The sequence below is a fragment of the Recurvomyces mirabilis genome (assembly GCF_035927965.1).
Source record: "Recurvomyces mirabilis strain CCFEE 5264 chromosome Unknown scaffold_41, whole genome shotgun sequence".
NCBI classification, from domain to species: domain Eukaryota; kingdom Fungi; phylum Ascomycota; class Dothideomycetes; order Mycosphaerellales; family Teratosphaeriaceae; genus Recurvomyces; species Recurvomyces mirabilis.
Window position 1 is genome coordinate 35636 of NW_027041975.1, and position 26237 is coordinate 61872.

Below are 26237 nucleotides of genomic sequence, written 5' to 3' on the forward strand. Positions count from 1 at the left end.
CACCATAAAGGGCCGTCGTAAGGCAACGTGAACCTCGCTCGCTAAGATAACGTCTGTAGGATGTAAGTGCCTTCCTCAACGACATCCGAGTCTTTGACGCCACTTTCCACCGCTGACACATCTTCAGTTGAAGCCGTATTGGTCAAACAAGAGTAAGGCGATAGAGTGACGCAGGGACTTGATACCACTAATGCGACAAGACGGCCGCCAACACTGCCTTCTGCTAAGCAAGGCAAGATGAGGCAAGACAGGTGTATGAGAGGCCTTAGCAAGACTGAGAGCGCAAGTAAGACAAAAATGAGGATTGGTCTTGGTCTTACCTTGGCTTGTGGGCGAGTCTGGACTGAAGGGAGCACAAGCAAGACTGACTCTGAACCAGGTGGAAACGAGATCTGCATTCAGTCCCTTCAATCGAAATGTAGAATAACTTACTGAGTGAAGGCTGGGGAGTCAACTTTAGAATGCGGAGACTGCTATGGCAAAGTAAATGTAATCCACAAGGGAAACCCTCATTATTCCACAAGAGCTAAGAAATTCAACAGCTATCATTCCGGGTTCTGCACATTTTGTATCTCTACAGGTCTTTCCTTGTTGCGAGCTTACACGGTCCCAAGGGGCTGCTGGAGGACATGGTAATAGGTAATGAGGTCCTGCGCAGATAGAATCTGCTGCACCAAGCCCGAACAAGGGTCCAGGAGCATGATATCGGTGCCGTTATAAGCCACGTGGGAGCCTCTCTCAAGTTTCCTGATGAGAAACAGCGGTTAGTCATGTCAATAATAGAAGAAAGAGCCAAAGCTGTCGTTCAAACGTACGCTGTGCTCGACCCGGCAAAGGTAGCGTTTAACTTCCAACGAAGCGCAATCACATTGCCGACCCCGAAATGGAACTCGTCGGTGAATGCGTAAGTCTCGAAGTCTGCCCTAGCAAGCTTTATGAATTCCAGAAACGCGGACGCATTGCCTATACGGAGTGGAGCGGAGCCGTTTCCTGTTGGGAAGCGGTCTTGGTAGACTTCAATGCTGGGCATCACGGTGCTGCTCAGGAAGCTGTAGTTGCCGGCCCAGAGGGCGTACCAGTTTGTGACGACTTGTTCGTGGGAAAGAGGCGTAAGCTTGGTCCAGGGGCATGGGACTCCGGCCGCATTCCCGGCATTGCTGTTGCTGGCGCTCGTGAGGTCAAAGTCAATACTGTCTGCTCCTGAGAAGAGGCTGTAGGAATTCGCTGCTATAGTCCCGGGTACAGCGAGCAGCGAGAGGAGAGCACTTTTTGTGGAAAGACGCATTCTGGCGGTTGGATTCGTCAAAGTGTAGAATGGGAGACCGCTTCCGTAACTGGGAATTTGAAAGACAAACATCGAGCGTTGTTATAAATATCATGCTGCGGTGGAAGAAGATCGCGCCGACTGTAACAACACTCGCCCAAGTCTCTTATGGCCGTAACGTTACACGACGATGTTGCGAAACGCGTACAACGTCCGGGGCAACTAATTCTATTCTCTCGCTATCCGATCTCAATCGTTGAGAGAATGTGGAGACCCCACTCCGCGAGCAGTGTCTTTGCGATTCGAGCTGATTGGTGCCTGCCAGAGGCTTGGAATCCTGAAGGATGGCGTTTTCAAGTGAGCTGATCGCACATGTAGGAATCGCATTAGAATTATCCCGACTCTTCTCAACGGCCGTATGCTCACTTGTTGTGAGCTGTCGTTGGACCCCTATAGTCCTAAGCCTCAGAATGCACCGCCTGCCACGCGGTCCTCTGCAGGTATCAACGCGGCCGTAACTCTTTGATGAAATGGAAGCCTTTATTTATAGTGCCGAAGTCAGGATCTTAATCTCATCATGTTCTGTTCCCAAGACCGTTCCGTCAGTTGTCCAAACTTGGTCCACTTCGAAACCGCTCGATCTTGCTGTCTCTGCAATCTGTATACCAGACTGCCACGATGGTCAATTCCAATCAAAGTCCAGCGAACAGCTTTGTTGTTGCGATGCGCAAAGTTTATAATCCAATAGGATTTTCGAAGGGATACAACTTCGTCTTATGTGAGTCTTCGTCAGCTTACATCCTTTGTAATCGCCAAATTGACGCTTTAAAGGGTTCCTAACAATCGGCTATATCATGGGATTTACCCTAGCTCGCCTCCAATACTTCTCCTTCTACGGGATATTCTGCAACCCGAGAGTACATGGCGCTAGCGGCGCTTCTCCAGGAGAATGCTACTTCTACCTCCAAAACCCGTTCAAGATTGGCATGATGCTGCACCTCTTCTGTATCCTACCTGCTGGGGTTCTGGTGTGCTTCCAGTTTGTACCAGCGATCAGACACAAGGTCATCCTATTCCACCGGATCAATGGATACCTGGTTATTCTGCTGTCATTAACCGCAAATGCTGGTGTTCTCGTTGTCGCGCAGCATGCTTTTGGCGGCGACATCGCAACGAGGATCCTCACTGGCGTCCTGGTTATCTCAACGACGGTGGCATACGTCTTTGCCTGGTTTAATATCAAGAGATTGCAGATTGACCAACATCGTGCTTGGATGATGAGGGCATGGGCATACGTATGTCAAGCCGACCAAAAACCCACGCTGCAAAAAGTACTAACCTAAGAAATAGTTCTCTTCCATCATCACCCTCCGCATCATCATGTTCTTGGCGGCATTGATAATTAGCTCAATAGGTGGCTTCTACACCAGCCGACCCTGTGCACAGATAGCCTCCATCGTTGGCCAAGACATGACAATCAACCTTTACCCCGGATGTCTGCCTTTCTTCCAAGGCAAAGATAACGCCCTTGAAGTCCTTGTAAAGGCTGGCTTTCCTAACGGCAACCCAGTAGAGATAGGAGCTGGGCTTGGCATCACCTTCGGCTCTGCTGGATGGCTGGCTTTCTGGATCCACACTGTCGCGATCGAGTTCTACCTTCGTCTTACGCCCGCGGAGGGTCAGCGTCTCAGACAAGTCTCCTACGAACGTCAGTTGGAGCGTGGCTTCAGACATCCTGGGTCTGCGGGTCTTGTGGCTCAGCGATTAGGGGATGCTAATGCGTACGTACCACCTTCACGGGGAACGGATGCGTTGAGTGCAGGGGAAGGATATATGCTGTCGGTTCCTGGAAAGAAGATAAGCGTTGAGGGTATGTATTGAGCAAGATTGAGTGGCGTGCACTCAACAGGGCCAAGATTATAAGAGCACAGGGGCAAGATCCAGACAGGAGGAGCTACTGCTCATGGACTAACCGCAGGGTGGAAGCGAAGAATCGCAAAGGGGATCGGAAAAGAGAACGACACCCTTCTGATTTGTGTGACTAGCCTTTAGGAAGAGGAGCACCTGTTTATCCAATACAGCAATCCCTTCGTAGTTACACGCATCGCCTTACCAAGCTGCACAAAGGCACTCTGTGTAGCCAATAACATCCCCCTTTCACGGTATAGTTACAAAGCCATACTGGCGAAAACTTGCCGCTTACTTGAAAAGTCAATCTACCCAGAGAAAGTAGAACGAGATGGCAGGTACGGTAGAGTAATGCGTGGAGATAGGCATCTACGGTGTAGAGCTGCCACCGCCTGGAGCGTGTATTTGGTGTGGGATAACCTAAGACACGAGTGATAGACGTACAAACGTGGTATCTAAGTCACCTACTCGCGATGCTAACTTGTGGCGTCTCGTAAGAGAGTGTTCAGGTCATATCCATGGTATAACGGTGCAGTATGAATGTTCTAGAGTCAAGTTTCGCACTTCGTAGAGCTGTTGCGCGTTTGCATGTGCTTGCTGAGAAAGTTCTGGTAGCGTCCTCAATGGTCAATAAACCAAACGTTGACCTGTGCCATGCTGATGCCAGTAGCCTGCGTTTTGTGTCAGCATCATATAGCGCCCGCAAGCAACAAAGTTTTGGTTACAATCGAAGAAGAAACAGTCTGCACTTCACTTGGGTAAGGGTTCATGATGTTCAAGGCAAAGTCAACGAAGGCATGAGGGTTATTGTGGCGCATGACATATCTTTTCGAACCATGCCTCCTTGATTTCGGTCGATTGCGTAGGAAATATGGGGCGCTTTGGTGCCTTTCCGTGATGGATATCGGACCTGTTGGTCAAGTGGTACGGCGCGTGTAAACCTTCGCATGTTCTGTGCACAACGCATGTCGCTACGGGTCAATGTGTTTTACGATGATCCAGCGCTAGATACGGTGCAACACGGAAGATCGTCCGTCGCGCGAGCGCAGCTGAGCGACACTGTGCGTACACCTTCAAGGAAGTATGCTAAAGGTGCATCGACTGAGAAGCAATGCTGATCATGCCACTCACAGACTTTCATGAGTGCATACGTATCTCACAGCTGCAACATCATCGTTCTGGAGACCCTTGACTATTGAACCGGTCCGTCGTTTCTCTGATCGCTAGCATGTACAAAAGCAGGTAAAGGTGTTGACAGGTCGTAGTTCTGGTACCCTTCATTGGACATCAAGGCTCGGTAGGTAATGGTTCTCGGGTGCTATGAAGCATGGTATCACAGCCGGTGAACATCAATCTGTAGGATGCACAATGTGCATAAAGGTGCCATCCTCGCGTCACTGAACGTCACGCGTAGTGCATGCAGCTCATATCATAACACTGGCCAAGACTTCCTAAGCGCAAGACCCGAACTCGTGCCCAGGAGTGCTTAATGGACTGTTTGGTTGGATGCGGAAACTTTCCACTGTATCATGCACAACTGATATGATCTCTTCACTCATTGCTTGATTCTATGTGCCATCGCCTGGCGCGGGGTCCAACTAATTTTCAACCGTCTAGACTCCAAACCAACGCTCAATCAGATGGCCGCGGAAGATGGCATAGAAGGCACACTCCGGGAAGACATGGATTACAAGCTGTTGACCATCCTATTCGTCTTCAACATGCCGATGTAGGGATGACGCTGTCAAGCGTGCCCATTGCTCCTTTGTGCAGCTGCATTTATGGGCGTATGGGAAGGAATCTCACCAGTCCCTGCCGAGCGTATACTGCAATGCAAGGTTCTGCCACCTCTTTCCGGATGCGACAGCCACCGCGGGAACGGGTCCAATTTGTCCGCGGAGAGTATTTGCAAGCCGCCCATAGTCTGGCGTAGTTGGCATTCATTGAAGCCAAATTGGCCGGTCAGTTTTCATCCAAGGCGCAGGTGATGTAGAAGGACCTGATCCGCTATTTCCTTTGCTTCGATGAGCTTGAAGTGATGCTTGCAAGTCTCAGCGTAGCATCAGAGAGCTGGATGACACAGCGGGGTACAGTATTTGCCGAAGAAGCAACAATGCATGTGCTAACCTCTTCGAAGTCCTCTCAACTGCATCGTCGCATGTTGTAATGAGGGAGAGACATATGCGAAGATGGTATGCGATTCCTGCAATCGCTGCAAGCGACACAACTTCGATGGAGAAGCAGAAAGGACAGCATCTGTAACTCTTCTGCATTCAGAATTGTGCTTTCTACCGCAATTTCCTGGCGACATCTGGCTAGCACAGTCCGTACCAGGCTCCCGTCGCAATCGCTGGATCCTTCACTCTCGCTCAAAGCAAGTCCAAGCCTTCTGCAGAGGAGATTTTCTTCATCACTGCACGCTTATAGCGCATCATGACCAGAAGAGCCATTTCTTGCTCGGTCACGGCTGTCATGTACAAGGCGTCTGTAGGAAAGCGACTGGTTAACTCACTAGCTGTGCGGTCTCCGTATCCGAGCGTTTTGAGAGACTGAGACTCCGCGTGCCCGGAGGACCTTTTGATGGCCAGTTTCAGCGACCCTTTGGTCTTCCCAATCGGCGCAGCAAAAGGGTCACAATCACCCCCTAGTGTAGCTCTTCTGGCGACAGCAGGTGACGATAAGTCAGAAGTGGACCCAATGAGGTCTGAGCGCACCGACTGCGGATCGGAGGTATCCTCTCGAAGAATGCTGCTCTTAGCTTGGACTCTGCGCGTCGGTCGTATTGGCCCTTTGATGTCTGGTAGGAGAGGTATACTGATGATCCTATCTTCATCACCAAAACCATATGACCCTGTAACGTTGTCTTGCTCAAGCAACAGGGTCGTCCGTAGATCTCCTGGAAGTGATGAGCGTGAGGACACCTTCGGTCTTTGCAGCTGTGAGGGGCCCAGCTCAGACGCGTACTGTCCGATGCTGCTAGGTAGCGCAGAGAGGTCCGCAGCATCACCAGCCATTGCACCATTGGGGGTATCATTTCGTGCTCCTAGCATCTGGCCCGCGAGTACTGATCGCTCTCCTGAACACGAGCGTAGATTGTACGGAACATGATCCTGCACGGCTTGATTGTGGACGGCTTCGCCAGAAGCTCCACAGCACTGTCTGCTCCTAGGCGTTGAGGCCCCGCCAGTCACTCTCGATGGATGCTTCTCCTTGGCTGGGGCGTTACAAGTGCTCGCGTCGCAGTCATGACATCCGTCTCGCATACCTGTCGTTGGTCGTGTAGTGTCGTTCTGTGCAAGATGGGGAAGGTCTGATTCAGCGACACAGGCTGTAGGCGATCCGCGACTTCCAGTCGACAGAATTTCTGTGCTACCATGGCCTTCCAAGAGAGCCTTTGCTGATAATCGCCTCTTTTGGACGTCCTTCTCTTCCCTGGAGACGAACCCAGACGTATCGCCCACCACTGACGGTAAACCCATTCGCGTCAGAGGTGACAGAATTGGGTTGCTCGGGTCATTTGGCCGTGGGAAGAGGCCCAACAGATCCGTAATCGTAAGTCTGTTCAAGTCTTTGTTGATATACTGCTTCCTTAGCACCTCGGAATGCTTCATGGGCGTATTTCGAGATATTTTGTGCATCGTTAGAATTGGAATGGTAAGATTCGTCGATGATGACAGCTGTTTCACTTGCTGACTTGACGCATGAGGCCTGCTTAATTCGATCACCTGATCCGATCCGATGCCTGGATCCTTGGATCCATCGAATCCTTCGATCCAAACAATCCTTCAATGTAACCTGATCCTTCGGTCCTTCTGATCCTGACCTGCTGCGGCGTGTATCCATGAAACGATACGGTCAGCTTCCAAGTTTGCCAGGCGCAGGTTGTTCTTCACGACCTCTTTCACCTAGCTTACTACCCTGCTGTCGTGGACAGGCTCGGCCATCCAAGAATAGATAATTCTCCCGTTGGTATCTCTCGTCCGAAATGCTACGATAGAAAAGTCAATGGGTTGCCTGGAGATAGGTATGGTCCTTCCATGGCGCTCGACAACTCAGCGCGTTGTGTATGTGTAGGTTTCGGACCCTGCGCGCGTGAAGCTGCAGGGTACAATCTGAGAGCTTTCAACAGCTCCACGAGCTACTACGCACATATATCCACGAGGTGATGTAACGGCGTACAAGCGCTTAGAGATCTGCTTGAGCTTGAAAGAGATGGACTGATCCTCGCCAAGATCTACAACGTAAACCCCTCATTCTATGCTGTCCTCCACGTTCCTGCATGACGATATGACTTCGACTCATGCACGACGGCATGCCGACTGCAGGAATCCGCTACGCCTCTTCTTCCTCTAGGGAACGTCATCAGAGCTAAGGCGGCAAAGCAAGCTAAGCTATATGCACCTAGGATTCTGGTAGCCCACAACCATGCCCGGCATGGTGTCTGTGAGCACTGCTAGCCTGTACGCGCGTCTCCGTCTACCGACAGTATGAGTTTTGGAAGGTTGTAGAGAGGATATACAAGGACAGGTAGAATCAAGAAAGTCAATACCTTTTGCTACGGCCTGCGCTCAGTAGACACAAGACGTACATAAGCGTCGATCAGACAGATATTGTGTCAATCCGCATTTGAGCGGGCCGCGTGTCCTAATCGGGTGATTCGAAAGCTGAAGTCAATGGCTTCCGAGGCTGCTGAGAATAGCTCCTCCTTCTCCGGGCCAACCATTTCATGCATGACAGGATACTCCGTGAAGTCGCATCTTTGACGACCCTGAGTGTACGCCCCTCATCAGAATCGCCATCGTGCGTCGACCATCAAACTAGACGCGGCGAATTGTTATCAGCGTTCTTGAAGGTGACGGTTTCGCCAGCTCGACGTCACGCCCCAAGGCTTGACTTGTAAAAAGTGTCGCGAGCCCAACTTAGGCTCTAAACCCTTGACTTGATAAGTTTTACTCCCCCAATGTTGGTGAGTGAATCGCTTTGGTGACTTCGCTAGCCCATGTTTCGATGCCTGTGCCACGCACGAGAGCCGAGGGGCGTTTTGATAAAGCCAGGAACGCAGGCAACGTGCCTCGGGTACTGTTGTGGGACAAGGTCCTGACAGCCACGCCTTTCTATTACCTGCTTATCTATTGGTTGGGATTATGAAGTAGCAGGCGTAACGGAACTTACGACCTATTTGTCATTTGTTTCTCCAACCTGGACAGTATCATTCTTAAGATGGACTAGCAATCCTTTCGCTTGCAATCACGCGGGAGCTCGGAGCGTCAGCATAGCTTGCCCTCCTTTTCTTATCTCTTATGCCTTCAGTTTCGCAGCAGGAAGGGCTCGCAAGAGAACGCATTGAGCGTGTAAATGTACATGGGCCTGATACACGCTAGTCACAATGCTGGAAATTCCTAGTAAGCCTACGTACATGATTGAAGAGGCGTGCTCTCCAGACGTACGGACTCGTCTAGCGGAGCTGAAGATCAAAGAGAGGCTTCAGAAACGGAGAGAGCGAGCGACCGAAGAGCTTAGCAAGACCCTGGAGATGGACGGGACTTTCCTGCGACCTATAACCTTTACTACACCGATAATGTCCCAAAGCCTCATCGTCCCATTCGCCTCTTGATAAGCAGTATGCAAGTCTATCTCCTCAGTCGAAACGTTGCATGTTGCCTACGAGTCGCTCCCAATCCCACCCAAGGAAAGCCCGAGCCACACGGAAAGCATCTAAACAGTTCGAGCACTTAGTCCAACACCCTTCGGCGGGCAGTCGATTGGATTATCAAAAGGGAGCGCAGAAAGGGCAAGCGTTTTTACGGGGGTGAGGTGGGAAGACTCATGGGAGCCAGCGGAGAGCTTGAGCACGAAACTCCTGATCACTCGGCGTAAGGCCATCGCTATAAAAAAAGGAGATTCGCTCTCATGCGACGATCGTATTAGCGACACTCACTGTGCTCGTCGTTTGGTGAGTGTAGCGAGCCACGCTCACTTGCCTCACTCCGCACGTGACCTGAGGTGAGCACTAGAGGTTTCTGCTCCCTGCACGTGACCCTGGTCTGAGCCTCTCCGCAGAGGGCCATGACATAAAGGTTTAGGTAAAAGACTACGAGCTATTAAAAGAGACAGCTCGAGGGTAAGCCAGCGCCGTTCTCCAGCTACTGCAGGCAACTACTAGCCGAGGTAGCAGACCTCTTCCGGTTGGCGAACAGGCATTATGTCTGAATGAGTCCTAGTTGCTAGTCAGCCGTTCCGCGTGGAGGTACGGGCTCAGATTCAGTCCGTTTTCTCTTCAGCTGCCATTCTGTCCAATCTCTGCTCCAACCGTGTCCTCATGGAATCAAAGGGTAGACCGCAGGCAGACTCAGGCCCGCATGTGGTTGCGATATACGACGGCCTTGAGGTAATCCCCGACTTCAGACTGCGAGGCCCTCTAGCTCGCAATTCATCTCTCAATAGACCCGAGCACTACCTCCCGCCGCCAATCTCAAGGAGTGAGGAGAAGATCGTATCCGACGATCAACGCCCTTACGGTTATCTTCAGGACGCACAGGCACCAGAGGTTTTAGAGCCTGCGACACACGAAGTGAAAGTAGAGGAAGATGTGGTTGGCCGGGTGAACAACAGAGCACGAAAATGCGGACTGAACAGAAGTTCTTTCATTTGGCTCGTCGTAGCCACTGTGGCGATTATCATGATCGCTGCAATTCTGGGTGGGGTGCTGGGCAGCGTTTTCCGCAGGAAAAATATGCAGCAGTAAGCCTTTCAAATCGTCTTTGAAGCCGTGATTTTGCAAGAAGGACTTACGGTCACATAGAGCAACGCTGTCCAATATTTCGACTTCTGGGCCAACCTTCCTACAGACTCAAGCGATGGATCAAACGGGCCTTGCGCTCTTAAGTCCGGCGGGAGGCTCTACCTTATACTCCTACTATGTAGACATCGATGGCGCTGTTTTGGAGAACCAGTGGGAAAATGAGTTGTGGTTAACCTCGGGTCATAACATTTCCAACACACACGTGGTCACGAACGACGTGGCAAGTAATTCTCCCTTAACGGCAATATCGTATACGATGAACTCCACGACAGTCGTAAGTCGCAATTCCGGTTTGGGATAACCTTGCTTAACGGGTTTTTTAGCGTCAGCTCTTCTTCTTCGACGGCATTGGTTTGGTGACAACCGTGAATACTACTAGTGGCAGTAATTGGTCGGAACCATACCATGTGCTGCCGAACGCGACCTCCCTGCCCAATACATTGGCGCTTGCTGCGATCGCAGATACACAAGATATTGGGCTGAATGGTATTCGTCTGTACTACGGTAAGAGAGGTACACATTTCGATGTCTTCGCCGCTGATCTCTCAGGCTCCACGAGCGGCGTCATTCAAGAATTGGGCGTTGACTTTCTGGAGCAAACGGGGCTACCATTCTGGCATACCATGACCCTATTCCCCCAAAGCGATCCAAGCACTGGCGTTGCTTGCGTGCTGGTTAATACTACGAATCATGTCTACATGCGGAACTTGTCAACAAGCGTACTGCAGCAATGGCAACGGGACTATACGAATCCGGACATGGCTTCTTGGCAGTCGAGTATGCGATAGTCTACCTTGAAATGAGGCCGCCCTAACGCGTAACAGGAGCTACAACACCACCAAACGAGGGCATTGTCAAAGGAGCCGATATCGCAGCGACAACCGATAGTGTCAGCACGGACTATATTTTCTACCAGAACATCAACAACCAGACCGTACGTGCTTTATACTATGGTGAGAATATTACCGACTTCGTATCAGACCTGGATTTGCTAAACGTGGCTTCTCTGGGCTACAAACTATCGGCAACGTGGTCCTTAGGCTCGAGTCTAGGCGCTGTAGCGCTGACTCAGAATAGCACTAACCCGACCGAACTGCTGTACGCTCTTATAACTCGCAACGGGCAAGCAGAAGGTGGTACATCTTACACTGGTCCTTAATAGATCTCTTTGATAGAGAACCGTGTCTTGTTGTAACCCGACGGTTTTGGAGGTCTTTCGAATGGATTTTGGAGTTATAAAGTCCTGGATTATTGCAGCTCGATTTTTAGTGAGTAAGAATACCGCGGTACCGACTGTTCACAAATTCAACCCTTCCGACTGATTACCCTCTCTGGCCACGACACGAGCGCACTACATGTGTTACATACACGATGAGGAGGCTCCTCAATTGATACTGTAAAGAGATAGAGATCGCCTGCAATTAACGCGGCTAGGATGCCCTGTAGTCCTACGCTCTTAGAGCCATCCCAGGAGACTCTTAGCCTGACAGGGGAAGGACTTGGGGCTCGAAAGAAAGTACCTAGGTTAAGTGACCACGAAGCGTGGAGAGTCTAGTGAAACAATCTCAATTGAAGCTTCCTGTGGCTTGTAGTCTACCTTGTCTACTATGTAGTACGAAGACCGGCCAAACCCTCCTTGAGTTTAACATAAACTTGATGTGTCAAGGTCTCGGACCTTAAGTGTTACAGTTCCGCTTGCTTAACAAAGAAAATGAGAACCAGGAACAAGTCTGGGAAGGCTCGAAGGTGGTGATCCTGTGAGAAGATACTCTGCACGTGCTGTAAAGCTACTATCCCGGGCGCTCCCGAGGCCGAAGCTGTGAAGTCGACAGCAGCTTCACCTGCCGTTGCACACATACATCGACTGCTATACAGTCAAGTAACCGTATAGACTGACATTACCTCGCTTAACAAGCGCGCTATTTGGGGGCCCGACTCTCACATGTAAGCGCCAACAGTTTGCGACAGACATAACCCGATTTATGGTTGTCGCGACGCCACACGAGCTTGCAATATTGGACAACTAGACGCGATGATGCACCTCCATGGAAGAATGCAGGTATCTATGCGCCGAGCAGTCATTCATATTGAAGCAAGTAGAACACTACCTTCCCTTATCAAATACAACCCGGCCACAAAGTCGAAGGTGTCTATCGAGCCCACACCCTTCGTCCATTGTCTTGATCACAAGCACCAATGAACACCACCAAACCCTGGACCAGTAAGCCAAGTCCACCGTACTCACATTCATCTTCCACTAAGATTGACAAACGTTTACCCACACCCTATGCAAGCAATTTCGTGACAGGCACAACCAAACCACCAGATTGGGACAAGGAGAAGAACCTCTTCTGCGGCCTACCTCATGCTCAAGACACCCTCTGCAGAACCTTATGTTATGTTGTGCCGGTCTTGTGCAGGTAAAATATCGCTGTTGGCAGTACTGCGAAGCACGTAACGAAGCCGACTTCCTGAGTTGCACTTAGGCGCATATCGATAGCAACGGGATGATGCAGGCTGCTATGTGTAATGATTACATGGCCACTTCTGGTGCTACGAGGATGATGGATGAAGGAGGGTGGTTGGGAACAGTGCTAACCGTGGTGGTTTTGCAGAACATACTGCTGTGATGATGGTGCCTCCTGCTTCCACGTACATCTACTAGGCTATTGGTAAGACACGCCTGACCGCGACCAAGTCCATGTTCCTCTGAGTATATGTCAACTGTGCAACGGACTCAATCCCTTGCATTGGATGAGCCATGGCCCAATCGAAGTGTCGGAACAGCTGCGCACGATCAGCAAGAACCCTATCACGGTCGTATACGGGAGACTTACCTCGACAAAGGCCTTGTGAAGCTCCATCATGGCGATATGCTTACCAAGACAGACGAATCTGCCAGCACCGAAGACAATGTCAACGACTCGCATGTATTTGATGTAGGTATCATGATCCGCTTCCATCCAGCGCTCTGGTCGATAGATGTCAGCGTCTGAACCGAAGATATCTCTCTTTCGCATCATCCTTTCGTCGCACATGCCCAGATCGCATCCTCCTGGGTAATAGATACCCTTGATCGTCTCGCCACCAGGCGGTGCTCGCTTCGTCTTGAGTCCGAAGACAGGTGGGTACATTCTAATACCTTCCCAGATGCAGGCAGTCAGGTAAGGCAACTTCTTCGCCTCGGGATACTTCACAATAGGTGTCGATATGGCACCAGCTTCGACAGCATCGTCTATCTCTTTGCGCAAAGCAATATATGCGCTTGGTGTCCCAACCAGTGTGTACAGTATCGACCGAAGGATAGTGGTCGTCGAGTCCGCCCCAGCGATGATTTGCAGATATGCCTCAGCTTCCATCTGCACTTGACTCAGGCCCTTTACCTTGAAGTAGTTTAGCATATCCTCGCGCTTATCGTGGGGGTTTTCAAAGCGTTCAGCGACAGCTTTGCGAGCGAAAGCCAGCACGGGACCAGTGCCCTTCTTGTCCGTAACCTTAGGCGCTCCCAAAGCTTGCATGCCTGGAGATGCTAGAATGCGATAGATCAAGTGGTGGTTGGCCATTAACTCTATCACACTCATGAACCCTGCACTCGCTTCGTCGTACTTCCACAAGTCCTCGTTGGCTTCCATGAACCCGAATTTGCGGCCGAAAGCAACTGTGCTGAGAACATCGAGGGTGAAGAATCTAGCCGTCACGGAGAAGTCCATACTTTTGCCGTGGTAGCTGTCGACGAGGTCGATGAGCTCTTTCACTCGCTCATCGATATCGGTTTCGAGCCCTGGTGCGTCGCGGCCATTGTACTGTCAGCAGTCAGCTACTGGACAATTGGACTTGTCGTAAGGGACCTACACCACCAGCTTCCATCGACTTGAGCTTTGCGTGCACCTTCTCATCCCTCGTTGAGAATACGGTGTCCATTCTGGGATCCATCTTCATAGCCTCATACCAGTAAGATCGACACCACTTAGAACCTGGGGCATTGATATGTCTTACAACATCCGGATCATCAGTGACCAGGAGATTCGGTCCAATGCGAGCTGGTGATCCTGTGGGAGCTATGTTAGTTGACTTATTAATCAATGGAAGATGGGTATAACCTCCCATATTTCCTGAGCGCAGATTTTTCAGCTTCGTAAACGTTCTTTCTCCAGCTCTGCCAGAGGAGCCAGGAGCCAGAAAAACTAGCGAGTAGTGGTCCCTTGAATTGATGTAGTCTGCGGATGTTTGCGGTAGTGCTGAGAACAAAATAGAGTAACAGTAGACCGAGACATGCAGAGAACAGGTCTGGTGAGTTGAGGATGGCATCGAAGTGTGGAAGAACCATGGTGGCTTTGATGCTGTGAGATTCTGTGAAGGTTGTATGATGGCTTGGAGGTCTGAACAGTAGTCTTTCCTGTATACGTGGGAGTGAAAGCTAGGGAGGTAGCTAGATACATATCGAATCATGGTGACATGGGCCGTACTCGCATGCGTGTCACGATATCATAATCCGAATGAGCCCTCTAGACAGTGTATGACGTGTAATGTGTTGGTCCCCTACCTCTCGATTCGATAGCAATGCTTTCCGCCCGGATGCAGATGCAGACGGCCAGGATGGTGCATTATGGTGCCGGGCGCATTGAGACATTCGACAGCGTTTCGGCAACATGTCGCAGGTATTGGCTACTTGGACCAATGCATTTAGTACTGTTCGGCTGTTTACTCCTCTCGACTGGAGTTCTGGCCAAGCACTCCGCGCACGTTTGATCCGGTCCATCAAGCTCGATTTCGTGAGCGGGATTTGATAAGGTCGATGTCACCCGACGATCGACCAAAATACGGTCGTTCCTACGTCGGTCAGAATATCGAGCTAGTCTGTATTAGGTTCTAGATGGATGCGTCTGCCCTCCAGCAACTATTTTCGCGGGGATCCATGCGCGAAGTGGATGCAGTTGATAGAGGCAACCTTAGGTAGGTCAAACTGTCTGGACACTCCAGCACGCTTGATACATGCTCTTGCCATAGCGAGCCGAAGCATTCTTACCTTTTCACGGATCCTCTTCACTACATATCTCATGCTAAGTAAGCAATTTGCCCCGCATGTCAGATTCGAAACGTAAATCGCGAGATGGCCAGCTGTCAAGGTTCCGAGTAACCATGCGGTTTCGAAAAATTCGTCCTCCCGGTGTCTTAGTTATCGATGGTCGATGGCTGGGGAAGATGCTGCTATTGTTGTCCATGTTCTTGTGGGCAATCTTGCAGCAGGACGCAGCGTAGGCGGCACGACTATCGTGTTTGGTTCGTGGTCTGCTTGCTGGTAGCTGAACTGTCTTCTAGAAAGCGTTACCGTGTCTGGTCGAAGAGCATATACGTCACATAGGCGGATAAGCTTCCAGCACGACCTAAGCGATAAGTAGGGACCTTGAGGACTTTGAGGAGAGACATCAGCAAGCTCGGATCTAGGGCCCTCTATGTCCCCAAGATGAAGAGGTTCCATCTAGTAGTTGTTGAGCTGCACCTTGGTGAAGTTGTTATTGTTATGCGAGGAATTCGTGAATCACGTGCAACTGTACATTTGCGTATGATCTCTAGACGATCTGCTAATATACTGCATGTCTCTGAAGCAACAGGATGGCGCTCCAGCGAAAAGGCAAAGCTCTTTCCTAGCCTGTGTATTGGTCGTCCCTTCTCAAGATCTCTAATTAACGATACCGCCCTGTGTACTCTAGATTATGTCTACTCAGCGCACTTATTGTTTCGACTCTTCACCCTGACCATGAAGTTAACTGGTTTGACGAACCAGGCGTTGCGAGTCTCCCACTGCTTTCCAGATTTGACGAGTCCGAAATCGAAATCTCTAATTAATTGTGGAATCAGCTTCGAAATCTCAAGCATAGAAATGTGTCTGCCGAGACAAGTCCTTGCACCGAATCCAAACTATTGAGAGCTTAGCATTCAAAGCTAGGTTTTGTTGCAACGACAGACTTACCGGCATCCAATAAGCTTCCATAGCCCGCAATCCTTCTTTGTCCCGGTTTATCCATCTTTCAGGCTTGAACTCGTTCGCATCGTGGCCAAAGATATTTTGATTGTAATGAGCAGACCATGCATTTATGCCAACAACGCTACCAGGACGAATGAACCACCCCGAACACTCTAATCCTCCCTCGGGCACATCTCTCCAAAGCGGCAAGCCAGTAGCGCTATGCATCCGGAGAGCTTCTTTAATCACTGCTTGGAGGTATGGCATCTCTTGGCTTTCTTTGAACGTTACGAACGGCTTTCCACAGCGACCGTTACACTCGTGCTCGAAAATTTCCTCTTGAAGCTTTCGCAACGCTTCAACGTTTCCAAGCAGGTGATAAAGAATGGCGGAAAGAGTAATGCTCGTGGTGTCGGATCCAGCCACTACGTTGTTCTGGCAGACTGCCATAATGTCAAAGGGCGTAACTCTCCCCGGGTCTTCGATGTGGGCTTGGAGTATCTTGTCAAGAAAATCGAGAGGTCGTTGTCGTTCTTGCATTAGCTCTTTGTGGATCCTTTCGCTCTCGTCCTTCAAAGTCTGCTTGATTCTCTGTCTCTCATCAATCGATACTTGCGTAAATTGACTGACGTGGGCGAACCCCCTGCGCTCTCTACCAGCAAGCAATTTTATCAAGCGAAATAGCATGGGGTGTAGGCGAGCGTAAATCCCGACCAGAGATCCGTACACAAGCCCGTGCTGGAGACCGGCGATCACACCGTTCACATCCTTCCCATGATCTAGAAACCCGAAACGCTTGCTATATGTGATATTGCCGATGACATCGAATGCATAGCACTGGAACCAATGGCCCATATCGATTTCTTCTTGACCCTTCGCACATTCGTCCAAACGCTTCACAAATAGCGCTGCGCATTCATCGACGAGAGTCTCGTAGTGTACCATAGAGGTCATTGAATACATCGCTTGGTACTTCCTGCGCTCTCCCGCGTGCCGCTTCTCATCCCTGTCGGCGAACAAGTGCCATGATCGTGGGGGCGCAAACGCATTGTACCAGGCCGTCTTAGTGAACTTTGTGCCTAGTCCGTATATCTTTTTGACGACGCTAGGATCGTCAATGCTATACCAGTCTGGCGCTATACGGACCACGGGTCCATACTGTTGATGAAGAGCTACGTTCTCGCGCTCGAAACTTCCTCGCCAGACTCGTATGAAGTACCAGGCTTTACTCCAGCGGGCCCAAAAAGGGCCAGGATGAGGACTCAGAGCCGAGTTCAAAAGCACGAGTAGACGAAGGGCAAAGAGGCCAAGAATGCCGAGAAGGACGGTCTGGATCAGCATAGCTTCCAGAGTTCAGGCTGCGGTGTAAGTTAAGCGAAGATGCAGCAAGGTGTTTTGAATATGCACAAGACAAGAAATTGTCTACTGCAAGTGACAATAGTACTACTCAGTCGCCGAATTGCTCAGACGTTTGAGGTTGTGACGAGCGCCTGATCAATATACATAAGTTGGAAAGCGCATTTGCTTCGGCATTCGGAGCGTACTTGTTTCCGAGCGGAACAAGTTGGGCTGCCGTCCCTTCCTGCTAATTCTCCTTTGCCCCGGGCTCCCGTTAGTTCCGGGTCTGACATCGTCTCCGATTTCCCGAACTTAGCACGCCTCCCATCACTTCAATCCCTATGGCTATGTCATAGCCGAAGATCACTGGCATGCCCTTTCGACATAGACTCAATACTGCTACGAATGACAGCATACGTCCATAGTACATGTATCCAATTGCTCAATTATAGTATAGGCGACCAAAGCTCATATGCTCCTCGGATCCGTAGTTCGAGCTTGAAGCTTTTACTCCCCCCTAACAGCGCGTACCATAGGTTTGACGAAACTCTCACACTTGCCAATCGTATATATAAGATCAATTGCGCGAAATAGCAATATCCCAACCTCCACCGCCTCGTGAACCCATGGCACATTGGGCGGTGTTCCGCGAGTGGCCTGCAGCTGAGATGTCGAAGCCGGGTAGCGCGTCTACACCAGGATCGAAAAGAAGAGGCTCATCTACGCATCCCTTTGAGAGAAGGAAGCGGCTCGAGGAGGATGGATATACATGAAGGCTTCAGTACTGCTGAAGAAAGCATGGATGCGAGGAGACTCCCTCAGGTGGCTCCATAATACTGCTGTGTTCCCCATCTCGCGCCATGCATACTAACCTACAGGCTCGGTAGCACCATTCCGACGGGACATGCTACTGTACCATGCGGTACGATGCGAGATAGCGAAAGTAAGCCACAGTAAGATGACACTGCAATGGTTATCGGATGTATGGGAGACTGTTGACAGTTTTGGTCCATTTCCACCATACGTCCAGGTCCGTGCGACCTCACGGGCCGCGCGCAGAAGCACACTTACTTAAGCTCGGATCTTCCCAAAAACCCATAGTCACCTGCCTTATCGCTTCACCATGCTGGTAAGAAAGCTCCAAAATAGAATAGGCAGCAGTACTGCCAAAGCAGACTACGACGATGTGCTGAGCTTCTCCTACTACGTATACGAGTATGCTCCAACGCGCGGCAGTCAAGACTGCCGAGGCAGGCTGTATGAATCCAAGGGGCTTTCGATCCATAAATGCTAAGCCATCACAGACTCTGTAAGGCGTGCACGGAAGAGCCAGCTGCTGCGGTCGAGCCTAGCTGTAAGTCATCCGTACCCATCGTTGCTGGAACTGATGAAAGAATTTGCCAGGGCTTCGGGAAGCGTTGATCAAAGCGGGCGGTGGTATGTCAAGGGGCGATCAGGCAACCTTCGTAATGTATGCCAGGCAAATAGGGATTTGTAATGGATTACCACTGACCCGAATCAGCACTTTCGAGGCCGAGGACGACACAGCATCGACAGAAAAGCTTGTCGCAAACTGTCTGGTACTGTAGGCGAAGGGACTCTGCTTGCGATCAATCAGGCTGAGGCTGACAGAAGTGATCGCCGTGTCAGTGACTTGCATCTGCGCACGGTGAACTTTCCGTTACAGGACTATCGACCGGATGTACATCGGTCGCTGCCCTCTTTTGAAGAAGCTACTTTGCGCCTGAGAGATGGAGCTCGTATGCAGTCCACGTTCCGTGCCGCCAAACAGATCTTTGCAGAGTACAACAAATGGGACGATTATGGCATCATACTCCCCTTCAAAGACGTGGACATGAAGCTCAACGAACGCTGGATCGAGTTGAATGGAACGTCAATGCCCTGGTGTGGCGCAATGAGACCTGTTCCAGAGAGATTCGTCGTGCCTCAGTGCGTTCGGGCGTGGGAGGGCGAGGTCCTAGCCTATACATTCACTGTTCGCAATAGGGACTCCGGCACTGTGCGGGACGTGACCTTCGAGCAAGAGGCGGTTGCGAATTTGGGCGGGCTTGGTTTGATCCGCCTCGCCAATGTGAGCGAGAACGAACGGGCAGTGGCGAAGCGGAAGTGGAAGGATTGCGAGGGCGTGCGACAGTGCTGTATCCGCAGAGTGTCTCGAAATCGCTCATTTCGGACGGAAACCTCGTGCCGATCATGTGGGAATTCCGACGCTGCCGAGAAGGGGCCAGTGACAAGTATAAGATCGTGGCGACACGCTTCCGCTTCTGCGAAAACCTGGACTGGCAGCACCGAGCGCAAGACACCAGGACCGGTCCAGAAGCGGACCAATCTCCACCGCGGTTTAGCGTTGGGCTCAACCCACCTCGCCGCAGGAGGTCATCCGTGCGACCAGGAAGCCCTCTCGTACATCCCCTCTTCAGCGGGCGAAGAGCGACGTAGGCGTGCCGAACCCGAAATATTTGATGGCGTTCCGAAAGGCGGCAGACGAGATCAGCAGCAAGGACAGCAAGGGGTAGGGCATTCGGTGCAGTCAGGAAGTGGGCTGGTGATAAGTGATATCTCAATCGGGGGCTCAAAGAGACGCATTTGTTGCGTCTACTGCATCTTACGAGCTCACGTCACGGCGGCGTCTGGGCCATTCTTGCGCGTGTCTCTGCAGATGTTTCTAATGACGCATTCGCGCATTGCACCTTCCGGGCAGGCAGCCTCCTCGTCATGGGAAATCCGGTCTTGATAAAGGCTTGGAAATGGTTTTCGGAGAGTATAACGGGCACCGAAACACTCGTAGCGTACATCGTGTAAAAATTCGTGATTGCCCATGCAGAAAATGCGCCGGCCAGGCGGCCTTGTACGAGCCCACGAGCAAATCACGTTATAGTCCCGTGGATGCTGGCAGCATGATTCCGCAGGTGATTCATGTGCTTGAATTCTTCGTTGCCACATTTTGGATGCGGACACCTCAATTGTGTTGCAGTGTGGTGCCGCAGATGCTTGCGCTCGAAGTGCCCCTTCAGACCGTCGCGGTTCCGGAACGCCTTCATCCGTTTGGCCTGGGATAGTTCCTCGTTGCCCATGCAGAAAATGCATTGCGTCGGTAAACACTTCATGGGGAACGGGTCAGTCTTCGTCGTCTGGGCTAGGGTGCAGATCGCCCTCTTCGCATCGGCGCCGGCGGGGCAGGTCTCTCGACCTCGACAAACCCTCTTCACAGATGGATCCTGTCCGTTGCACAGTGCTGTCATAGCGTCGATGGCCTCTGACCGCTGACGATGACAGTCCGCTGATTCGGACGGTGTGAAGGTGAGCAAGGCCGCTAAGACGCGCCGGCGCTCGCTGCTCAGCACTGCCTCTGCCTCGCGTTTGCATCTGCGCTCTGGCGGTCGCGTGCCCCTGCTTTTCAGCTGCCACAAGATCTCCGCCACGGGCTGCTCCTCTCGGTATCTGGTGTTGACCTGCTGCACCATCGCTTTGCGGGCATCCCGTTTCGCTCGCATGTATGCACGCTGCGCGTGCTGGTATGCTTCGTGTGCGCTTGTACCCTTCGAGCGGGCAATCGTCGTGTACTGAGCACGGGCGTGCTTAGCCCAACGGTCTCGGATTCGTCGAGCCAAGATAACCTCCGGATGTCGGATGACATTCGCCAGTTGGTCGTCGGTCATTGACCGTGGCCGCTGGGGGTCAATCGAGCGACTCATGCCGCTGGCGGCGCGTATCAGGGCTGTCTGCGGCTCCAAGCCTCTATACGCTGCCTGCGTATCTTGCGTGATGTATCGTGAGAGGTAGTTGTGCTGGAATACGGCCGATGAGGAGTGCTGCAGGATGAGGTTCCGCTGCGGATCGCTAATGTGACCTGTAGGAGATCAGCATTACCGCTCCATCTCAGATCAAGGTAGAGATTGTGTACGAACTGCTGCTGTCGAGGGCCTCGCCGTGGCCGCGGCGAAAACAGTAGGGTTTGACCGGTGCTTCGAAGCCGGTGATCTCGCCCAGGCACCTTGATCGCTCCTTGAGCCAATTCTCCGTCACTGCTTGATGCGAAACCTTCACGCCCTGCACTGTGTTTTCCGTCTTGCGGAAAAGAGGCAGCTCCGCTTTCGACGGTCGAATGGCGATGCGCAGCTCGTGCGTGCCCGGAGGAATACGCAGGCTGAATAGTTGCTTTGGCCCCAACCCCGGCGCCGCGAAAGCGTCGTCCGCGAAGGGCAGACCCAGGAGCATGGTCTGCGGGCAGAGGCAATGCCAAAGGAGAGAAAAACCAACGGCTTAGCAAGATGGGCAACCAGTGATCCGAGGCGGGTCGTATGTTACGCCCCAGTCGGACCTCATGCTCATTATGATCAGCTGCGCTTTTGACGCTTGCCAAAACTCTCCACTTTCGGATGAACGACGCGCATGTGCCGTGTCAGCGCGTCGATGCGTGAGAATGTTTTCTCCTCGCGACACATCGAACACCTGACCTTTTGCTTGCGACCGTTGTGGATCGTATCTCCATGCCGTGCAAGATCGTAAGGCCTGGTGAAGATTGAGTTGCAAGGCTTGTTGGTAGATGGATTGATCCGGGTACACTTATAAGGTCCTGCTTGTGAGTTGCGCGCCAAGATTGCTGCGGAAGTCAACCCGGCGACGAAAGGTCCGGGGGATTCGGTTGACCTCGGCGAAGTGGAAGCCTCGGCCGATGACATGGTCCCAATGTTGTCCCTGCTGTGCTCCTGCTGTGACCGGTGGTAGTCACGCTTTTGCTTCTGAAGATGTGCGTGTGAGTCGTAGCGTTGTGCGCAGCCGTGGTACGTGCAGGTGTATGTGCCGGTCGCTGCGCGGGTGTCTGAGGATCGCTGAGGCGTCGGAACCGCAGGCACGCTGTCTTGTGACGAGGGCGGAGGACCATTGTCGCTCAGGGAAGACTCCATGTTGGTCAGGTGGGCCGGGAACTCAGGGCTAGCCTCCATTTTCGGACCGGAATAGGAAGTGGCCAGGTATGAGTTGTTTTGTAGCTGCCCTTGATCTTGCGGTGGCAAAGGCGGGAACTCTATAGAGTCTGTGCCTGAGAAGCCGTCAGCTGAGATGGCGCGAAAATTCGTATTCGCCTGCTGACTTGGCATTTGTAAAGTACCAAAGGCAGAGCCTGGTTGGCCGAAGAAGTTGTTTGGCCACTGTTCTGTTCCAGCGGTGTGCTGCTTGTAACCAGCTGGTATTGTGTCTTGAAATAGCGATGGTTGCTCTTGCTCGTTGTAGTCTAGCAGCGCATCTTTAGGCGAGATCGTCTTTGTCGGCTCGTGATTCAGTTGCAGAATATGTTGTGCGAGCTCTGCTTGCTCTGCCTGTAACTCATGCCTGTGACTCATGCCTGCAGCCGTGCCCACACCGCCTGCTGCTTGAGCGGTCGTCTGCCGATTGCGCACTGGCGCTAGCGGTGAACCGTCCCTAAATGGAGATCGTTACCGTGGTACGAAAGACGCTGGAGATTGCCGTCTGTAACCGCTCAGTCATGATATTGCGATGCTGATGTGGCGAGAGGAAGGTGTTCGCAGGTTTGAGGCGGATGCTGGTGCTTGAACGGTTGTAGGTGGGTTGTACAGCTCGTACTGCATTGCTTGAGGTTCTGTTCCGAAGAATTGTACGTTGGGGTTGTATTGCGCAAAATCTGCGTCACCTAAAAGTAAGTAATCGCCTTCAAAAATCGCCTTCTCCGCAGAGACCTCATCATGCTGGAGCAGAGAGTAGTGGCCGTTCTGCACAACCTCACCAGCACCAGACTGTGGCGTGGCGGGCGAGCTGTTGCCTAGTGGGATTAGAACGCGAAAGTGCGACACATTTCATATTCTCCCCGCAAAATTTAGCGTTAGGGTTGCGGACCCTACGACGCGTTTCGACGCGCACTTCAAAACGAGTTACTAGAGGTAAGAACGCGTACTTACACCCTTCCGATATAGGTTTCGAAAGCTCGTAGATCGCTAAGATTACTCTATATCCGTAATAGCTAATATTTAGAGATTATACTTCGTATAAGTACCTAGGCTCGAAGTCTACAAATTATATAGTACCGGTATCTATCTAGATATTAAAGCTATTAAGAGGTACCTACGAGGCAAGGGTTATTATTATAAGGGTAAAGCTCTAAAAGAAGCGGTAGTAGCGCTAAGTTAACTACAACTAAGATTGCGTTAGTAGCTACTAGACGCCTATCTACCTCTTACGATATAGCCTACCTCTATAGTACTTTACCTATACGTCTAGGATAGCTAGTCCTATAAGCTCTACAAGGGTAGAGAGTTAACGACTAGTTGGGTCGTCCGAGACCGCTTGTTACGGACATTAGGTCCGCAATAGGCAGACTAACTAATTAGACTAAGGGGATTAATAGATCAGATATATAGGGCGGCTACAAAGGGGTTACGTAACGATAATTACTTGAACCCTTAGGTAAGCAGCCTGCTTGCGGTCACCCACGAGCGAGCGTAAGCAAGAGTGCTTACGATCACCTACCGGTTGATCGTAACCGCTATACGAATCTCCTATATATATAGAATAGACGTTTCTTATATAGGTAGTTCGTGTTTAACCTAAGTTACCAACCCGCTAAAAGGTTACCAAGATTTTTTTACCCGATTACTTGCTTAAGGACTTACCTAATTAACGAGCTCTAACCCTAGTATACCGCAGGTGCATAACACTACTACGCTACAAGCATATATAGACTAAAGCTAAGCGCTTATTACGAAGAACGGCTATACTAGAAAGCCTATAAGCTCCAAACCCTGTTCTCGATAACTAGAGATATACGGTACTTTTAAGTAACTATATCTAGCTTCGGGTACTGGTAAGACGACTATTCCGTTCTATAAAGACCGATCGTCGAGGTATTAGCTATTAAAGACGATAAAACTCTATAGTAGGCGAGCTATTTCCTCGAGCTTCTACGAGCCTAGCGAGCTAAACACGAGGCTATTGCTATAGCTACAGCTAACAGGAATCCGGATCCTCTTATAGACGATGCTAGGGAGGAACTATAGATAAAGAAGCTAGGAATCAGTCGATATCTAGCGAGCCTTCATAAAGACGAAATAGCCGCTTCGTATAGAAGTCCGGAGTTAGAAGAGGACGCCGCTATATCCGACCTTCGAGATGTTAGCGACAAGATCCTTTGCGAGATATAGAGTTAGTGCTAGTATAATCCCGCGCAGCGTATAATAGATCCGTAGGTAGCTCGGATAAGTAGCTTCTAGTATACTACCGATCCGGAAAGTAAGAACAATATATTCCGAAGGGCTGTAGCGCTAGATACTCTCGATATATATCTTAACTACTAGACGGAGCTGCTAACCTTTATATAGAACGGAGAGCGGGGGCGTTTATTTCCCTAAAGCCTTACGGCACTTAGTATATAGCGACGCTCTAGCTAGCGGACTAGGGCTACCCGCTCCTCTGTCTAATCTACTAGAGGTAGTAAAGTGTAAGGTGTCGTACCACATCTACAGTATCCTGCACGTGACCGCAGGGGGACCGCAGGCTGTCTGCAGTTAGCCTAGGTTACGTGATATGTTCCGGCTCCCCGCAGGGGGTCCGCAGGGTGTCCAAGACGGACACCTAACAGAACATATTAGCTCCCGCATTAAGCGAGGAGATTTCAGGATGTATAATCGTGCTGACATAATACTTCGCGGCGCGCTCAATTGTGGTGTACACTAAGCCCTTTACACATCTGCTCGTCTCGAGGAGTGTGGCGCATGTCCGCGGCCTGACCAACCTTAATGGCTTCTTCGCGTCATGAAGCGCGCGCTGGCTAAAAAGGACGAAGGATGCTCAGGATAAACTCAGCGACTTGCCTAGCCTGCCATCTCGACCTTGGGCGATAACCTAACACTTCGATTCATCGAAGGTGTGTGCTCTGCTCTCAAAGAATTGGGATCTGTCTGAGGCTGCCAATCTCAGCACGCAACCGAGATTACAAGAGATGGTCATGGAAGAGTCAGTTGAGCAAAGCCTGCATGCAGGGTCTTCCAGAAACACAGTCGCATATATCAAACGTAAAGTGGAGGACGTCCTCAGGACGAAGCAGTACGATTCACATGCGGTTCTTGAAGTCTTTAGGGCTCTTGCGGCTGCTATAGAACGCTCTTCGAAAGACGTTGACCTCTCTGGGATAATGGATCTGAAGGATCTCTGTTCTTTACTCCTTCCATTGAGCGACCTCGCTTATTGGCACGAAAGTCCTCGCAATGTCTTCAGAGAAATCTATATGGGTGAATACACCCTGCTTGGGCTCTTGTCACCTTTGGCGCTTGCTACAACCCAGAATTGCTCCTCTGCGGCTGGTGGGATACAGTACATTCATTTGACTGGCAAGCCGGGTATTGATGGAGTTCCGGAGAACGCTGTACCGGTGGCTAGGGGCGACGGTGAGGGTGTGAAGAACGAGCTCACCGTGGACCGGCTACCGAACACTATTTCCAGATTTATTCGAAAAGGATACAGGCTTGTACGTCGGTCTCAGATTATCTTCCAAGACATCGAGCTGAAGGAGAGGGAGATGATGCTTATTCTCTCCTGTACGGTGCCCGTCATTGTGCAAAATGTCAGAGGCGAAGAGAGCTCAGTGTTCATCGCTGGACAAGTCTCGAGAGCGACGATACGGTGGCTATGTGACGAGCTCAAAGTGGACTTTGATCCGAATGAGCCAGATGGCGTTTTCCAAACCGAACGCAAGCCGTAGGTGTGTAGTACAGTAATAGCACATGGCATTATATTGTGCAGTGGCATTGAGGAAGATGTTGGTACGGGCGAGTAGCATACTGGTCCTGAATCGCAGTCTGCGAACTGGAAGGGTCCCGCCTACATGAACAACTCCAAGCGACCGTGTCACTATGCTGCTTGTCATGGGGCTGTCCCGGACTATGCACCGTGCTCTGCTGACGGCTTGACCCGCGTCGACAAAGCACCAG

The 26237-nt window shown here is 51.1% G+C and overlaps 10 protein-coding genes across 10 annotated transcripts; 4 read left to right on the forward strand and 6 right to left on the reverse strand.

Moving 5' to 3' along the window:
• Positions 1-599: 599 nt before the first annotated feature.
• Positions 600-1285, reverse strand: LTS14_010369 (uncharacterized protein; the record flags this gene model as incomplete). Its single annotated transcript, XM_064843045.1, has 2 exons — positions 600-747; positions 816-1285. The coding sequence occupies 2 exons, from the start codon at positions 1283-1285 to the stop codon at positions 600-602; spliced, it is 618 nt and encodes a 205-aa protein (XP_064689349.1).
• Positions 1286-2118: 833 nt separating this feature from the next.
• On the forward strand, positions 2119-3145 carry LTS14_010370 (uncharacterized protein; the record flags this gene model as incomplete). Its single annotated transcript, XM_064843046.1, has 2 exons — positions 2119-2559; positions 2615-3145. 2 exons carry the CDS (start codon positions 2119-2121, stop codon positions 3143-3145), a joined length of 972 nt encoding a protein of 323 aa, XP_064689350.1.
• Positions 3146-5541: 2396 nt separating this feature from the next.
• On the reverse strand, positions 5542-6783 carry LTS14_010371 (uncharacterized protein; the record flags this gene model as incomplete). Its single annotated transcript, XM_064843047.1, has 1 exon — positions 5542-6783. The coding sequence occupies one exon, from the start codon at positions 6781-6783 to the stop codon at positions 5542-5544; it is 1242 nt and encodes a 413-aa protein (XP_064689351.1).
• Positions 6784-10029: 3246 nt separating this feature from the next.
• LTS14_010372 (uncharacterized protein) lies at positions 10030-11133 on the forward strand (the record flags this gene model as incomplete). The annotated part of the gene is made up of 3 exons (XM_064843048.1): positions 10030-10248; positions 10298-10751; positions 10799-11133. 3 exons carry the CDS (start codon positions 10030-10032, stop codon positions 11131-11133), a joined length of 1008 nt encoding a protein of 335 aa, XP_064689352.1.
• Positions 11134-12635: 1502 nt separating this feature from the next.
• On the reverse strand, positions 12636-13895 carry LTS14_010373 (uncharacterized protein; the record flags this gene model as incomplete). Its single annotated transcript, XM_064843049.1, has 3 exons — positions 12636-12761; positions 12812-13777; positions 13827-13895. 3 exons carry the CDS (start codon positions 13893-13895, stop codon positions 12636-12638), a joined length of 1161 nt encoding a protein of 386 aa, XP_064689353.1.
• A 1797-nt stretch (positions 13896-15692) lies between these two features.
• On the reverse strand, positions 15693-17280 carry LTS14_010374 (uncharacterized protein; the record flags this gene model as incomplete). The annotated part of the gene is made up of 2 exons (XM_064843050.1): positions 15693-15893; positions 15946-17280. The coding sequence occupies 2 exons, from the start codon at positions 17278-17280 to the stop codon at positions 15693-15695; spliced, it is 1536 nt and encodes a 511-aa protein (XP_064689354.1).
• Positions 17281-18400: 1120 nt separating this feature from the next.
• On the forward strand, positions 18401-20032 carry LTS14_010375 (uncharacterized protein; the record flags this gene model as incomplete). The annotated part of the gene is made up of 5 exons (XM_064843051.1): positions 18401-18492; positions 18582-18631; positions 18682-18748; positions 18800-18862; positions 18910-20032. The coding sequence occupies 5 exons, from the start codon at positions 18401-18403 to the stop codon at positions 20030-20032; spliced, it is 1395 nt and encodes a 464-aa protein (XP_064689355.1).
• Positions 20033-20165: 133 nt separating this feature from the next.
• On the reverse strand, positions 20166-21516 carry LTS14_010376 (uncharacterized protein; the record flags this gene model as incomplete). The annotated part of the gene is made up of 2 exons (XM_064843052.1): positions 20166-21148; positions 21207-21516. 2 exons carry the CDS (start codon positions 21514-21516, stop codon positions 20166-20168), a joined length of 1293 nt encoding a protein of 430 aa, XP_064689356.1.
• Positions 21517-21635: 119 nt separating this feature from the next.
• On the reverse strand, positions 21636-22640 carry LTS14_010377 (uncharacterized protein; the record flags this gene model as incomplete). The annotated part of the gene is made up of 1 exon (XM_064843053.1): positions 21636-22640. The coding sequence occupies one exon, from the start codon at positions 22638-22640 to the stop codon at positions 21636-21638; it is 1005 nt and encodes a 334-aa protein (XP_064689357.1).
• A 2801-nt stretch (positions 22641-25441) lies between these two features.
• Positions 25442-26008, forward strand: LTS14_010378 (uncharacterized protein; the record flags this gene model as incomplete). Its single annotated transcript, XM_064843054.1, has 1 exon — positions 25442-26008. One exon carries the CDS (start codon positions 25442-25444, stop codon positions 26006-26008), a length of 567 nt encoding a protein of 188 aa, XP_064689358.1.
• Positions 26009-26237: the final 229 nt, after the last annotated feature.